At 42.6% G+C, this 16329-nt stretch overlaps 1 protein-coding gene across 2 annotated transcripts in view; it reads left to right on the top strand.

Moving 5' to 3' along the window:
* The window catches only part of caln1 (calneuron 1), a 106423-nt gene that overhangs the window by 14839 nt on the left and 75255 nt on the right, over positions 1-16329 (top strand). For both annotated transcript variants that reach the window (XM_065024470.1, XM_029672555.2), the window contains exon 2: positions 4303-4427. In XM_065024470.1, the coding sequence (XP_064880542.1) occupies positions 4310-4427 (118 nt within the window). In that variant the 5' untranslated portion in view covers positions 4303-4309. The remainder of the gene's footprint in view (positions 1-4302; positions 4428-16329) is intronic.

Here is a 16329-nt window from a genome sequence, read left to right as displayed (position 1 = left end):
CCTTTTCTTGTGGCAACAGGCCACACATTTTGCTGCTGTGATTGCACACTGTGGTATTTCACCCAATAGATATGGGAGTTTATCAAAATTGGATTTGTTTTCAAATTCTTTGTGGGTCTGTGTAATCTGAGGGAAATATGTGTCTCTAATATGGTCATACATTTGGCAGGAGGTTAGGAAGTGCAGTTCAGTGTCCACCTCATTTTGTGGGCAGTGTGCACATAACCTTTATTCTCTTGAGAGCTAGATCTTCCCTCTGCGGCCTTTCTCAATAGCAAGGCTATGCTAACTGAGTCTATATATAGTCAAAGATTTCCTTAATTTTGGGTCAGTCACAGTGGTCAGGTATTATACCACTGTACTCTCTGTTTAGGGCCAAATAGCATTCTAGTTTGCACTGTTTTTTTGTAATTTCTTTCCAATGTGTCAAGTATTTTTTTCTCTCTCATGATTTGGTTGGTTCTAATTGTGTTGCTTTCCTGGGTCTCTGCGGGTTATGTTTGTGTTTGTGAACAGAGCCCCAGTGTCACGCCCTGACCTTAGAGATCTCTGTTTATTCTCTATATTTTGGTTGGGTCAGGGTGTGACTAGGGTGGGTACTCTAGTTTTTGTATATCTATGTTTTATTTTTCTTTGTTGGCCTAGTATGGTTCCCAATCAGAGACAGCTGTCTATCGTTGTCTCTGATTGGGGATCATACTTAGGCATCCCTTTTTCCCACCTTCAGTTGTGGGATCTTGTCTTTTTTTGATTGCATGTATTTTTGCACGACGAAGCTTTTCGTTCGTTGAATTGTTTATTGTATTTTTTTGCTGGTTCACATTTTAATAAAATATAATGAACTCAAATCACTCTGCGCCTTGGTCTACCCTTAATGACGAACGTTACACCCAGGACAAGCTCGGTTAGGGGGCTCTTCTCCAGGTTAATTTCTCTGTAGGTGATAGCTATGTTATGAAAGGTTTGAGAATCGCTTCCTTTGAGGTGGGTGGAGAATTTGTGTTGTGGAGAAATGACCAGGCAGGAGACGGGAGTACAGTTTGTTTCGCTTAGTCAAAACCTCTCGTGCTGTACAGCCCCAGCCCAATAGTGCCCATGTGCATTTTCTTTTAGGTGTAGTAACATAACACTTCCGTTATACATTACTGCTTAGTAACATTATAGTAACTAATAATATAAACCATTACTTTTGTCTTATTGAGATTTACTGTCAGGTCTCAGGTCTGACAGAATCTGTGCAGAAGATGTAGGTGCTGCTGTAGGCCCTACTTGGTAGGGGACAGAAGCACCAGATCATCAGCAAACAGAAGACATTTGACTTCAGATTCTAGTAGGGTGAAGCCGGGTACTGCAGACTGTTTTAGTGCCCTAGCCAATTTGTTGAAATATATGTTGAAGAGGCTGGGGCTTAAGCTGCATCCCTGTCTCAACCCCCGGCCCTGTGGAAAGAAATGTGTTTTTTGCTCATTTTAACCGCAAACTTGTTGTTTGTGTACATGGATTTTATAATGTCGTATGTTTTTCCCCCAACACCACTTTCCATCAATTTGTGTAGCAGACCCTCAAGCCAAATTGAGACAAAAGCTTTTTTGAAATAAAAAAAACATGTCTTTGTTTGTCTTTGTTTTGGTTTGTTTGTTTGTCAATTAGAGTGTGCAGGGTAAATATGTGGTCTGTCGTACGGTAATTTGGTAAAAAGACAATTTGACATTTGCTCAGTAGTTTGTTTTTGCTGAGGAAATGTATGAGTCTGCTGTTAATGATAATGCAGAGGATTTTCCCAAGGTTGATGTTGATGCATATCCCCCGGTAGTTATTGTGATCAAATTTGTCTTGGGGTGATCAGTCCTTAGTTCCAAATATTGGGGAAGATGCCAGAGCGGAGGATGATGTTAAAGAGTTTAAGTATAGCCAATTGGAATTTGTGGTCTGTATATTTTATCATTTATACTATCAACACCACAGGTCTTTTTGGGTTGGAGGGTTTGTATTTTGTCCTGTAGTTCATTCAATGTAATTGGAGAATACAGTAGGTTCTGGTAGTCCTTAAAAAGTTGATTCTAAGATTTGTATTTGATCATGTATATGCTTTTGCTGTTTTTCTTTGTTATAGAGCCAAAAAGATTGGAGAAGTGGTTTATCCATACATCTCTGTTTTGGATAGATAACTTTTCATGTTTTTGTTTGTTTAGAGTTTTCAAATTTTCCCAGAAATGGTTAGATTGTATGGATTCTTCAATTACATTGAGCTGATTTCTGGTGTGCTGGTCCTTCTTTTTCCGTAGTGTATTTCAGTATTGTTTCAGTGATTCACCATAGTGAAGGCGTAGGCTCAGGTTTTTCAGGATCTCTATATTTTTGGTTGGATAAGTTTCTCAATTTCTTTCTTAGGTTTTTGCATTCTTCATCAATCCATTTGTCAAAGTTGCTAATTGTCTTAGGTTGTCTGCTTGAATTTGTTTTATTTGATAGGGAAGCTGAGATGTCAAATATACGGTTTAGGTTTTCTACTGCCAAGTTTACACCTTCATTATTACAGTAAAACCCTTTTTATCAGGAGATTGTCTAGAAGGGATTAAATTTATTGTTGCCTAATAGTTTTTTGGTAGATTTCCATACTACTTTACTTCCATCTACAGCATTTCTTAATATTATTTAGTTTCTTTGGCTTTGATGCCTCATGATTGAGCATAGCTCTGTTCGTGTAGAGTGTGACTTTGCTGTGATCTGATAGGGGGGTCAGTGGACTGACTGTAAACGCTCTAAGAGACTCTGGGTTGAGGTCAGTGATAAAGTAGTCTACAGTACTACTGCCAAGAGATGGGCTATAGGTGTACCTCCCAAATGAGTCCCCTCGAAGCCTACCATCGACTATGTACATACCCAGCATCCGACAGAGCGGCAAGAGTTGTGACCCGTTTTTGTTGGTCATAGTTGTCTCTATGGGGGAGGGAATGCTGTCACCTCCAGGTAGGTGTTTGTCCCCCTATGTCCTATGTGCTGAGGGTGTCCGGTTATTGTCCAGTTCTGGTATTTAGGTCGCCACAGACTAGTACATGTCCCTGAGCCTGGAAGTAGTTGATCTCCCCCTTTAGGATGGAGAAGCTGTCATCGTTAAAGTATGGGGATTTTATTGGGGGGATGTAGGTAGCACACAATAAAAAAATTCTCTGTTGAGATAATATCCTTATTAATTTCGAGACAGATGTAAAATGTTCCTGTTTTGACTAATTCAACAGAGTGGGTTGTCTGCTCTTTATCAAATTAGCATCCTCCCTGTGTCTCTTCCCTGTTTCACACCTGGTAGTTTGGTGGATGGGACTACCAACTCTCTGTAACCTAGAGGGCAACCAGTGGGTCCGTCTCCTTTATACCATGTTTCTTGTAGGATGACAATGTCTGTATTTCCAATTTCTTTGATGAAGTCTGGGTTCCTGATCTTTAGGCCAAAGGAAGATGACCTCAGACCTTGTATATTCCAAAATGTGATAGTAAAAGCTTTGTGTTCCATAGTGTCTAGTGTTGTTTTGTGTGGTTTAGGCCCGGACCATCACAGTAGGTGTGAGCAGAGCATGTTGAGTATCTGATACATACCTCTTAGGTTGCAGGATGTGGCTTGGGCGGGTGTAATAGTTGGGGTTAGGCCTGTTGCTCTTCTCATGGCTTGGGCATATGTCCTGCTGTCATGTTGAGGTCCTTGCCACAGGGACGGGGGGCATGAGGTGGGCAGAAGGGGCCTAGGTCTGAAATGGAGGGGGCCTATATAGGCTGTGGCCAGCGTTGCTTGAGGTGGTCTTCGCTGTTTGGGGTGTGGCTGGTGATGCTGTGGTCTGGGTGTAGGTCCTCTTGGTGTGGGTTCTCTCGATGCAGGTCCTTCGGGAGGGGTCTTGCAGGTCTGGGAGGGCGTCTCGCTGGTCTGGGCGGGGTGTACGTTGCTCTGTTGCTCCTGTGTGAGGTGCTGGGGCTACGTTTAAGGGTGACATCCTTCAGGGTCCTAGCAAAAGCTGAGATTGCTGTCTTGTAGAGGTGACCTGGTTGTAAAGCCAGGGTGGAGTGGTGGGTATACATTAGGTTTTGAGACACAGTCTCGCGAAATGCTTGCATTCACCCGCTGTATGGTGGCAGGGTGAAAGTATTTTCGTGGTAGCAGGGTGGAGATAACCACTTGTGCGTTGGAGAAAGTGGAAGAAGCTTTTTCAATCACTCCCCTGATTGCTCTCTCTCTCTCTCTCTCTCTCTCTCTGTCATGTTCAGATCTCACTGATCCTAAACTAATCAGTCCACCCTTTCTCTCTCACACAGGGACAAGATGCCGTTCCACCATGTGACGGCAGGACTGCTGTACAAGGGGAACTACCTGAGTCACTCTCTGTCTGAGGACAATGACAGTGACCAGCTGGCCAGCATCTCTGTGGAGGAGCTAGATGGTGAGTCTCCTCATGGCTTGGCCTGGTACTACTGGGGCTAGGTTTGTTTGGGCTTGGTTTGGTTTGGTTGGGTTGGGCTTGGTTGTTTCTGGTGAGAGGGGATAGAGATTAGGACTGGGACTGTGGATTTGGCTGGTGAGGGTCATAGAGAGAGATTGAGTTTAGGCCGGGGTTTGTGTGTTTGAATTGGGCAGGATAAATAGTAGGCTATATATGGGATAAGTAGTAAGACAGTATTCTGAGCCATGAATCACAGAGGTTGGACCAGTCAAAACATTTATTTACAAACACCGCTTGCCCCTGTTGCTGGAGCCAACAAAGCATTGGCTTTATAAACTATGACTATGAATTTTCTTATCACTTATCGCACAAGTAGAATTTGATTAATGGGCTCTTGCTCTCTCTTGGCATTAATTAGAGGAAGTAGCTGAGTCTGTGTTTATGAATGCTTTTATCTTGTGTGTGTGTGTACGTTGTTCTGAAACTAATCACCCCACTGGCCAGCCCGGCGGTGGAACCCAGCCCAGGCCTGATCGATATTATTCTATCCTCTGCTGGAAACAACAAGATCATCACAGTGCTCATAGTGGAGGGGGGGATTAACTACACTAGCTGCTCTCATACCATAAATACTGTATTAATAAAATGATGCCACATTAAAGGAAAATTCCTAAAAATATATTTTGGTATTTGTTTCAATTGTCCATTGTTGAAATAGTCCCAAAATGTTTTGCTTGTCAGCAATCCTGTTGTCAAGATATGTAACTTTCAAAATACAGAAATCATCATCTTATGATGCATTTCTAAAGCATTTTTAATTTGGTATTTTGTTACGTTACAGCCTTATTCTAAAATTGATCAAATATATATTGTACAAACAATACCTCACAATGACAAACCGAAAACAGGTTTTTAGAAATTTGGGCAAATGTATTAAAAATAAAAAATAAAAATATATTTTTTACATAAGTATTCAGACCCTTTGCTATGAGACTTGAAATTGACCTTGACAACCATCTCTGCAGCACTCCACCCAATCAGGCCTTTATGGTAGAGTGGCCAGAAGAGAGGCGGGGGCGTATGCCTTATGGTTAACGAGACGTGGTGTGGTCACAACAACATACAGGAACTCGGGGTCCTTCTGTTCACCTGATTTAGAATTCCTCACAATCAAATGTCGACAGCATTATCTACCAAGGGAATTCTCTTCGACTATAATCACAGCCGTATATATTCCCCCCCAAGCAGACACATCGATGGCTCTGAACAAACTTTATTTGACTCTATGTAAACTGGAAACCACATATCCTGAGGCTGCATTCATTGTAGCTGGGGATTTTAACAAGTTTAATCTGAAAACAAGACTCCCTAAATTGTATCAGCATATCGATTGTGCAACCAGGGCTGGTAAAACCTTGGATCATTGCTATTGTAACTTCCGAAAATGAATCTTCTGAAAGAACGAACCACTGCTTTTAACCAGGGCAAGGTGACCGGAAACATGACCGAATACAAACAGTGTAGCTATTCCCTCCACAAGGCAATCAAACAAGCTAAGCGTCAGTATAGAGACAAAGTAGAGTCGCAATTCAATGGCTCAGACACAAGAGGTATGTGGCAGGGTCTACAGTCAATCACGGACTACAAGAAGAAAACCAGCCCTGTCACGGACCAGGATGGCTTGCTCCCAGGCAGACTAAATAACTGTTTTTCCCGCTTTGAGGACAATATAGTGCCACTGACACGGCCCGCAACCAAAACATGTGGACTCTCCTTCACTGCAGCCGACGTGAGTAAAACATTTAAACGTGTTAACCCTCGCAAGGCTGCAGGCCTAGATGGCATCCCCAGCCGCGCACTCAGAGCATGCACAGACCAGCTGGCTGGTGTGTTTACGGACATATTCAATCAATCCTTATCCCAGTCTGCTGTTCCCACATGCTTCAAGAGCGCCATCATTGTTCCTGTTCCCAAGAAAGTTAAGGTAACTGAGCTAAATGACTACCGCCACGTAGCACTCACTTCCGTCAACATGAAGTGCTTTGAGAGACTAGTCAAGGACCATATCACCTCCACCCTACCTGACACCCTAGACCCACTCCAATTTGCTTACCGCCCAAATAGGTCCACAGACGATGAAATCTCAACCACACTGCACACTTCCCTAACCCATCTGGACAAGAGGAATACCTATGTGAGAATGCTGTTCATCGACTACAGCTCAGCATTTAACACCATAGTACCCTCCAAACTCGTCATCAAGCTCGAGACCCTGGGTCTCGACCCCGCCCCTTGCAACTGGGTACTGGACTTCCTGACGGGCCACCCCCAGGTGGGGAGGGTAGGTATCAACATCTCCACCCCGCTGATCCTCAACACTGGGGCCCCACAAGGGTGCGTTCTGAGCCCTCTCCTGTACTCCCTGTTCACCCAAGACTGCGTGGCCATGCACGCCTCCAACTCAATCATCAAGTTTGCGGACGACACTACAGTGGTAGGCTTGATTACCAACAACGACGAGACGGCCTACAGGGAGGAGGTGAGGGCCCTCGGAGTGTGTTGTCAGGAAAATAACCTCACACTCAACGTCAACAAAACTAAGGAGATGATTGTGGACTTCAGGAAACAGCAGAGGGAGCACCCCCCTATCCACATCGATGGGACAGTAGTGGAGAGGGTAGTAAGTTTTAAGTTCCTCGGCGTACACATCACAGACAAACTGAATTGGTTCACCCACACAGACAGCATCGTGAAGAAGGCGCAGCAGCGCCTCTTCAACCTCAGGAGGCTGAAGAAATTTGGCTTGTCACCAAAAGCACTCACAAACTTCTACAGATGCACAATCGAGAGCATCCTGTCGGGCTGTATCACCGCCTGGTACGGCAACTGCTCCGCCCACAACCGTAAGGCTCTCCAGAGGGTAGTGAGATCTGCACAACGCATCACCGGGGGCAAACTACCTGCCCTCCAGGACACCTACACCACCCGATGTCACAGGAAGGCCATAAAGATCATCAAGGACATCAACCACCCGAGCCACTGCCTGTTCACCCCGATATCATCCAGAAGGCGAGGTCAGTACAGGTGCATCAAAGCAGGGACCGAGAGACTAAAAAACAGCTTCTATCTCAAGGCCATCAGACTGTTAAACAGCCACCACTAACATTGAGTGGCTGCTGCCAACACACTGACTCAACTCCAGCCACTTTAATAATGGGAATTGATGGGAATTGATGTAAAATATATCACTAGCCACTTTAAACCATGCTACTTAATATGATGTTTACATACCCTACATTATTCATCTCATATGTATATGTATATACTGTACCCTATATCATCTACTGCATCTTTATGTAATACATGTATCACTAGCCACTTTAAACTATGCCACTTTGTTTACATACCCTACATTACTCATCCCATATGTATATACTGTACTCGATACCATCTACTGCATCTTGCCTATGCCGTTCTGTACCATCACTCATTCATATCTTTATGTACATATTCTTTATCCCTTTACACTTGTGTGTATAAGGTAGTAGTTTTGGAATTGTTAGGTGAGATTACTCGTTGGTTATTACTGCATTGTCGGAACTAGAAGCATTTCGCTACACGCGCATTAACATCTGCTAATCATGTGTATGTGACAAATAAATTTGATTTGATTTGATATGAGAAGGAAGCCACTCCTTAGTAAGAGACACGTTTTTTATATTTTATTTTGTTACGTTACAGCCTTATTCTAAAATTGAGATTGCTTGGAGTTTGGCACCTAAAGGCACCTTAACACTCTCAGACCATGAGAAACAAGATTCTCTGGTCTGATGAAGCCAAGATTGAACTCTTTGGCCTGAATACCAAGTGTCATGTCTAGACGAAACCTGGCACCATCCCTACGGTGAAGCATGGTGGTGGCAGCATCACGCTGTGTAGATGTTTTTCAGCTTCAAGGAATGGGAGACAATTCAGGATGGAGGGAAAGAGGAGCGGGGCAACGCAGAGAGAGATCCTTGATGAAAACCTGCTCCAGAGCACTCTGGACTTCAGACTGTCGCGAAGGTTCACCTTCCAACAGGACAACGACCCTAAGCACACAGCCAAGACAACGCAGGAGTGGCTTCAGGACAAGTCTCTGAATGTCCTTGAGTGGCCCAGCCAGAGACCAGACTTTAACCTGATTGAACATCTCTGGAGAGACCTGAAAATAGATGTGCAGCGATGCTCCACGTCCAACCTGACAGAGCTTGAGGGGATCTGCAGAGAAGAATGGGAGAAACTCCCCAAATACAGGTGTGCCACGCTTGTAGCATCATACCTAAGAATACTCAAGGCTGTAATTACTGCCAAAGGTGCTTCAGCAAAGTACTGAGTAAAGGGTCTGAATACTTATGTAAATAAGGTATTTCTCTTTTTTATTTTCAGAACATTTGCAAGTATTTCTAAAAACCTGTTTTTGCTTTGCCATTATGGGGTATTTTGTGTAGATTAATGAGGGATAAAACTATCTAATCCATTTTAGAATATTTATTTCAAAAAATGTTAACCTTTATTTAACTAGGCAAATCAGTTAAGAACAAATTCTTATTTATAATGATGGCCTACCCCGGCCGACGCTAGGCCAATACAGCCTGGATTCGAACCAGAGATTGTAGTGACGCCTCTTGCACTGAGATGCAGTGCCTTGGACTGCTGCGCCAATCGGGAGTGTAACGTAACAGAATGTGGAAAAAGAGAAAACTGAATACTTTCCAAATGTACTGTAACACACTACACTAGAGTAATGATTAGCCATCATCTCCTTGGCTTATTAATTTATCCATAGTTCTATATTTCAACCATGTTCACCATTTCTACCATGGGGATATTTACTGAGGAAATTTGGTGTAGCTACCTGTAAGTGTCTTTATCTATGGCCATTAAAGTGAAACAATGTTACTGTACTGCGTTGAACTAGCTAACTCAATGCATACAGCACGTTGTCATCAGTCAGCTTTAGTACAGGTACACATTGTTAACCTCTCAGCCTGTTGGAGGGGATGTAGTTTCCTTTTGTGTCTTATTCTACTTGCATGTTTTGGACTGTTTGATTTGTGTGTGGTTGATATGTGTGTGTGCAGTGCTCTGAGCGCTGCAGCATGTAGAATAGATGTTGGTGTGGGTAGAGAGCTTTGTGTACCAGGTAGTCTTGCCTCCGTCGAGGCCGATCTGTGCTGCTACTGCTTCTGCTGCTGTGTCTGAAAGGTCAGGCAAGATGTGGATATGATATTGTAATTTATAGACACATACAGCACTGATAGCACTAACTTCATATCACAAAGCACATAACACACATTTGATACACTGAGAAAGAAGGGATAAGTAGCGTTCAGTAGGGAGACACTATTTTTAACACTATTTTCTAACCAGGAGCTACTACTTGAAGTTGTCCAATTAAAACAAATATTGAAGTTTTACGTTGTAAAAAGTTTTACTATGGTGTGCCCTACTGAACATGAGTGCTGATGCACTTGGCCTAGATTGCAATGCAGGGTGCTGTTAAAGTGACTCTAAATTGAAGTCTTTTTTACTCTGATTCATTTCTCCATCTGACATTTTCCTTGGGTATTCCTGTTCCTTTGGTATTACTTTGTCATACAGGATGTTAAATTATTCTCCCCTGTAAAGCTTTGGTTTTCAGAGCATCAGAGCACGTGATTGATATGGGAGCAGTTGTGCATGAAATAGAGAAAAAGCGGGAGAGAGCTGTATGAATATACGACCCGTGGTCTGAATGTTGTTGGTGTTCAAATGGGCCCGAGCCCTCACACAGGAACCTACTCTACAAAGGCCTGAGTCACTCACTGTTCTGTTCTGCTGTGATCCTCCTGATGGGTTTATTCATGAGGCATTCATTTCAATGTACCAAAATAAATCCATACACCTTTGATGTGCTTGTGTTTTTCTCTGTTTTGTTGTGCTGTGTGTGTGTGTGTGTGTTCTCTTTCACAAACACATTGCTAAAACGAGTGTCTCTGGTTAGAACAAGCTTTTGTACTCTGTTATGAATGATAATGGCTGAGTGTGTTTGCTCGGGCCAGATGTTTTGGGAAGCAGGGAAGGACAAAATACTTTTCAGAGGCTAGTACAACAACTAACCTGAACCCTCGGTAACATCTGAGTGCTTTTATGTTCCGAAATATCATTTCAGATTTTACGAGGTGATTTAAATACAGAGAAAAAACATGACATTTACACACCATTGTCCTCCTTGCAGCTCAGAGCTCCAAATCACTCCTACTAATCCTGACTGGCTATGAATAAATGACAGCTTCTCAGCACATGCTTGACAGGTGATTGACCAAGGATAGGCTAAAGATTGGCAGCATGGGCAGGCCTCCTCTAGCATGAAACTTTACTTCACGCTTAGGTTATCTTTAGACTACAATAAGTATCAGTTAACCTGTTGTTTGTTCCTTCTTATGGTTTCTTTGAAGAACTCTACCACTACGATGTTTTGTTTATTGACATGGTCTTTTCAAGACTGGACCCGTAAGATTCATTTTCTTGTTAGCACATGTATTCCCAAGTGTATGACATTCTATCCCATATCTGGGACACGTTTGGAATTAATTCATGTTTGAGTTAGCCTATGTCTTGGGTGAGGGGCAGTCCTGTCTAATACATTGTTGCATTGATGCAAGGCCACTGGTCCTGGTGAATTAAATCTAAAGTGGGGCAAAAAAATATTTAGTCAGCCACCAATTGTGCAAGTTCTCCCACTTAAAAAGATGAGAGAGGCCTGTAATTTTCATCATAGGTACACTTCAACTATGACAGACAAAATTAGAAAAACAAAACAAAGAATCACATTGTAGGATTTTTTTATGAATTTATTTGCAAATTATGGTGGAAAATAAGTATTTGGTCACCTACAAACAAGCAAGATTTCTGGCTCTCACAGACCTGTAACTTCTTCTTTAAGAGGCTCCTCTGTCCTCCACTCGTTACCTGTATTAATGGCACCTGTTTGAACTTGTTATCAGTATAAAAGACACCAGTTGACAACCTCAAACAGTCACACAGCCAAGACCAAAGAGCTGTCAAAGGACACCAGAAACAAAATTGTAGACCTGCACCAGGCTGGGAAGACTGAATCTGCAATAGGCAAGCAGCTTGGTTTGAAGAAATCAACTGTGGGAGCAATTATTAGGAAATGGAAGACATACAAGACCACTGATAATCTCCCTCGATCTGGGGCTCCACGCAAGATCTCACCCCGTGGGGTCAAAATGATCACAAGAACGGTGAGCAAAAATCCCAGAACCACACGGGGGACCTAGTGAATAACCTGCAGAGAGCTGGGACCAAAGTAACAAAGCCTACCATCAGTAACACACTACGCCGCCAGGGACTCAAATCCTGCAGTGCCAGACGTGTCCCTCTGCTTAAGCCAGTACATGTCCAGACCCGTCTGAAGTTTGCTAGAGAGCATTTGGATGATCCAGAAGAAGATTGGGAGAATGTCATATGGTCAGATGAAACCAAAATATAACTTTTTGGTAAAAACTCAACTCGTCGTGTTTGGAGGACAAAGAATGCTGAGTTGCATCCAAAGAACACCATACCTACTGTGAAGCATGGGGGTGGAAACATCATGCTTTGGGGGCGGTTTTTCTGCAAAGGGACCAGGACGACTGATCCGTGTAAAGGAAAGAATGAATGGGGCCATGTATCGTGAGATTTTGAGTGAAAACCTCCTTCCATCAGCAAGGGCATTGAAGATGAAACGTGGCTGGGTCTTTCAGCATGGCAATGATCCCAAACACACCGCCCGGGCAACGAAGGAGTGGCTTCGTAAGAAGCATTTCAAGGTCCTGGAGTGGCCTAGCCAGTCTCCAGATCTCAACCCCATAGAAAATCTTTGGAGGGAGTTGAAAGTCCGTGTTGCCCAACAACAACCCCAAAAGGAGATCTGCATGGAGGAATGGGCCAAAATACCAGCAACAGTTTGTGAAAACCTTGTGAAAACTTACAGAAAACGTTTGACCTCTGTCATTGCCAACATAGGGTATATAACAAAGTATTGAGAGAAACTTTTGTTATTGACCAGATACTTATTTTCCACCATAATTTGCAAATAAATTCATTAAAAATCCTACAATGTGATTGTCAGGATTTTTTTTCTCTCATTTTGGATGTCATAGTTGAAGTGTACCTATGATGAAAATTACAGGCCTTTCTCATCTTTTTAAGTGGGAGAACTTGCACAATTGGTGGCTGACTAAATACTTTTTTGCCCCACTGTATGTATTCCAGTAGTACCCAGCCTCAAACTATTCAGTTTTCAGCTGTGTGCTGAAGCATACCATGCAATCATAGTGTTCTTTAGAGATCTGACATTCCATCTCTATTACATGCTTTAAGATGGTCACTATTGTTCCTTTACCCAAGAAGCCAAAGGTAACTGAACTAAATGACTATCGCCCCGTGGCATTCACTTCTGTCATCATGAAGTGCTTTGAGAGACTGGTCAAGGATCATATCACCTCCACCTTACCTGTCACACTAGACCCACTTCAATTTGCATACCGCCCCAATAGTTCCACAGACAATGCAATCGCCATCACACTGCCCTATCTGGACAAGAGGAATACCTATGTAAGAATGTTGTTCATTGATTACAGCTCAGCATTCAACACCATAGTACTCTCCAAGCTCATCATTAAGCTTGAGGCCCTGGGTCTCAACCCCGCCCTGTGCAATTGGGTCCTGGACTTCCTGAACGTCTGCCACCAGGTGGTGAAGGTAGGAAACAACATCCCCACTTTGCTGAACATCAACACTGGGGCCCCACAAAGGTGCATGCTCAGCCCCCTCCTGTACTCCTTGTGAGTGAGGGCTCGGTTGTGTTATTTTGAAAAGTTTGTTGTTTGAAAGTGTGTTGGAAAGTTCTTGGTAGCTATCTAACTTCTTAGTTTGGACCCCGTGATGCAGTTGGCATCAGTTGCTGTGAGTGCTAGTCTCTGTTCAGTGATCTTGCTGACCAAGGACGGGTCTGAGGAGGTATTTGCTAGCTGCTAGCTAGCTGCATATCAAGCTTGCTGGGTTTTCTTGAACACAGCCCGCGACGCGGTAAGCCATTGTGGCTGGGACCGCGGATTGTCCCGGTTTTGTGACTGTCTAGATCCCTGCTGTTTTTTTTTTCAATCTTCCCTGTGACCTGCCCTATCTGGAACTGTGAGTAGTAACAGCGTAACCTTACGTTGCTAGCTACCATGACAAAGACCAAAGCCGGCGGGAGTACCGTTGAGGACAGTGGTGTGTCTCCATCACATGTGAACAATCTTTTAAACACACTTAAAGAGTCCTACAAGCAGTTGTTACATCAACAAGAAAATAGCTTCAAGTGTTTTGTCCAAATACTTGTGGATTCTACTAATAAAAGAATGGACGACCTGACCAGAGAGGTCCAGGACCTGAAGAACAGTTTTCAGTTCTCACAGGGTCAAGTCGATGAGTTGAAACAGGAGAACGGCATGATGACAGCAATCTGTAAGTCATTGAGAGAGGACATCAGTTCAGTGTGTGAATCCATGATAACAATGACGGATAAATCTCGAGGGACAATCAAGGCAGAACAACATGGTTGTGGACAGATTTGCAGAATCTCCACATGAGACCTGGACGGAGTCTGAGGACAAGGTGAGGGAAATGATCTCTGAAATATTGAAGATGGACCACAAGAAGATTGAGGTGGAGCACGCCCACAGGACTAGAAAACCCACCACCAGCCCAGGTGATAGGCTCAATGCCGATAGTGGTCAAGTTTCTGAGGTTCAAGGACAAGATAGCTGTTCTGGAAAGAGCCAAGAACTTGTGAGGTACGTATATCTTCCTCAGCAAGGACTATCCTGAAGCTGTTCGCCAGTGAGGAAAGAACTGATCCCAGCCATGAAAGCTGCCAGAGCGTGTGAGGACATCGCTTACATCCGCTATGACAGGCTCATTGTCCACCCTCCCTCCCAGAAGCCTGGAAGGGATGAGAGAGAGCCAAGCCTATAGGTTCGTGGCTTCAACCCCACAGCACACACACACCAATTAATCTATGGACTGCTGAATGTATATTTTTTTCTCTTGCTTTGTTTGCTCTTTTCAGTATTATGTCTATCTCTGATAAGCTACCCAGGAAAGGGCTGAAAATAGCTCATATTAATATATGTAGCCTTAGAAATAAGGTTAATGAAATCAATAACTTGCTAACATCAGAACATTCATATATTAGCCATTTCTAATATATAATTAATTTGATGAGACAGTAGTAGCAATACAAGGATGTAACATCTATAGAAGAGACAAATGCTTATGGGGGAGGTGTTGCGATATATATTCAGAGCCATATCCCTGTAATGCTTAGAGAAGATCTTATGTCAAGTGTTATTGAAGTGTTGTGGTTGGTCAATGTCTAAATAATATGTGTGAAATACTTGATAGTGTATGTGATGTAAACAAAGAGGTCAACTTTTCTGGGGACCTGAATATTGACTGGTTTTCATCAAGCTGTCCACTCAAGAGGAAGCTTCTTACTGTAACCAGTGCCTGTAATCTGGTTCAGGTTACTAATCAACGTACCAGGGTGTTTACAAACACTACAGGAACAAGATCATCCACATGTATCTATCACATTTGTACTAATACTGTAGAACTTTGTTCTAAAGCTTTATCCGTACCCATTGGATGCAGTGATTACAATATACTTACTATATCCAGGAAGCCAAAGTTCCAACAGCTGGGCCTAAAATAGTGTATAAGAGATCATACAAAAGATTTTGCTGTGACTCTTATGTGGATGATGTTAAAAATATTTGTTGTTCTGATGTGATTAATGAGGATCATCCAGATGCTGCACTTGATGAATTTATGAAATTGCTTCTTCCAATTATTGATAAACATGCACCTGTTAAATAACTGACTGTTAGAACTGTTAAGTCGCCATAGATTGATGAGGAATTGAAAAACTGTATGGTTGAAAGAGATGGGGAAAAGGAGTGGCTATTAAGTATGGCTGCACATCTGACTGGCTGTATTATGAAGCCAAGATCAATTATATAAAAAATGATGGAAAAACTACTTTGGAGTAGTTTAAATTAAATTATGGGCAGAAAGACAAATTCAACTCCACCTTTCATCGAATCAGATGGCTGATGGCATCACAAAATCATTGAAGATGTTGCCAATCATTTGAATGATTACGTCATTGGCAAAGTGGGCAAACTTAAGCAGGAAACGCCAACAATGAACAGTGAGCAATTGTATTCATGCATAAAAAAATGAATAATTAAGTGAAAAGCATTGCAAGTTTAAATTTTGTAAATTTAGTGTGGGAGAGGTGGGAAAATTATTGTTAGCAATCAATAATGACAAACCTCCTGGCATTGAGAACTTAGATGGAAAGCTACTGAGGATGGTAGTTGACTATATCCACTCCTATCTGTCCTATTTTCATCTGAGCCTAGAGGAAAGTCTTTGTCCTTAGGCCTGGAAGGAAGCCAAAGTAATTCCGCTACCCAAGAGTGGTAAAGTGGCCTTTACTGGTTCCAACAGCAGACCTATAAGCTTGCTGCCAGTTCTTAGCAAACTGTTGGAAAAAATTGTTTTTGACCAAATACAGTGCTATTTCTCTGTAAACAAATTAACAGCAGACTTCCATCATGCTTATAGAGAAGGGCACTCAACATGTACTGCACTGACACAAATGACTGATGATTGGTTTAAATAAATTGATAATAAGAAGATTGTGGAAGGGTACTGTTAGATTTCATTGCAGCTTTTGATATTATTTACCATAAGCTGTTGTTGAAAAAACATATGTGTTATGGCTTTTCAACCTCTGCCATATTGTGGATTCAGAGCTATGTAT

This window comes from Oncorhynchus nerka, linkage group LG11, assembly GCF_034236695.1.
Source record: "Oncorhynchus nerka isolate Pitt River linkage group LG11, Oner_Uvic_2.0, whole genome shotgun sequence".
Classification (NCBI taxonomy): domain Eukaryota; kingdom Metazoa; phylum Chordata; class Actinopteri; order Salmoniformes; family Salmonidae; genus Oncorhynchus; species Oncorhynchus nerka.
This window is presented reverse-complemented; position numbering and strand designations above follow the sequence as displayed.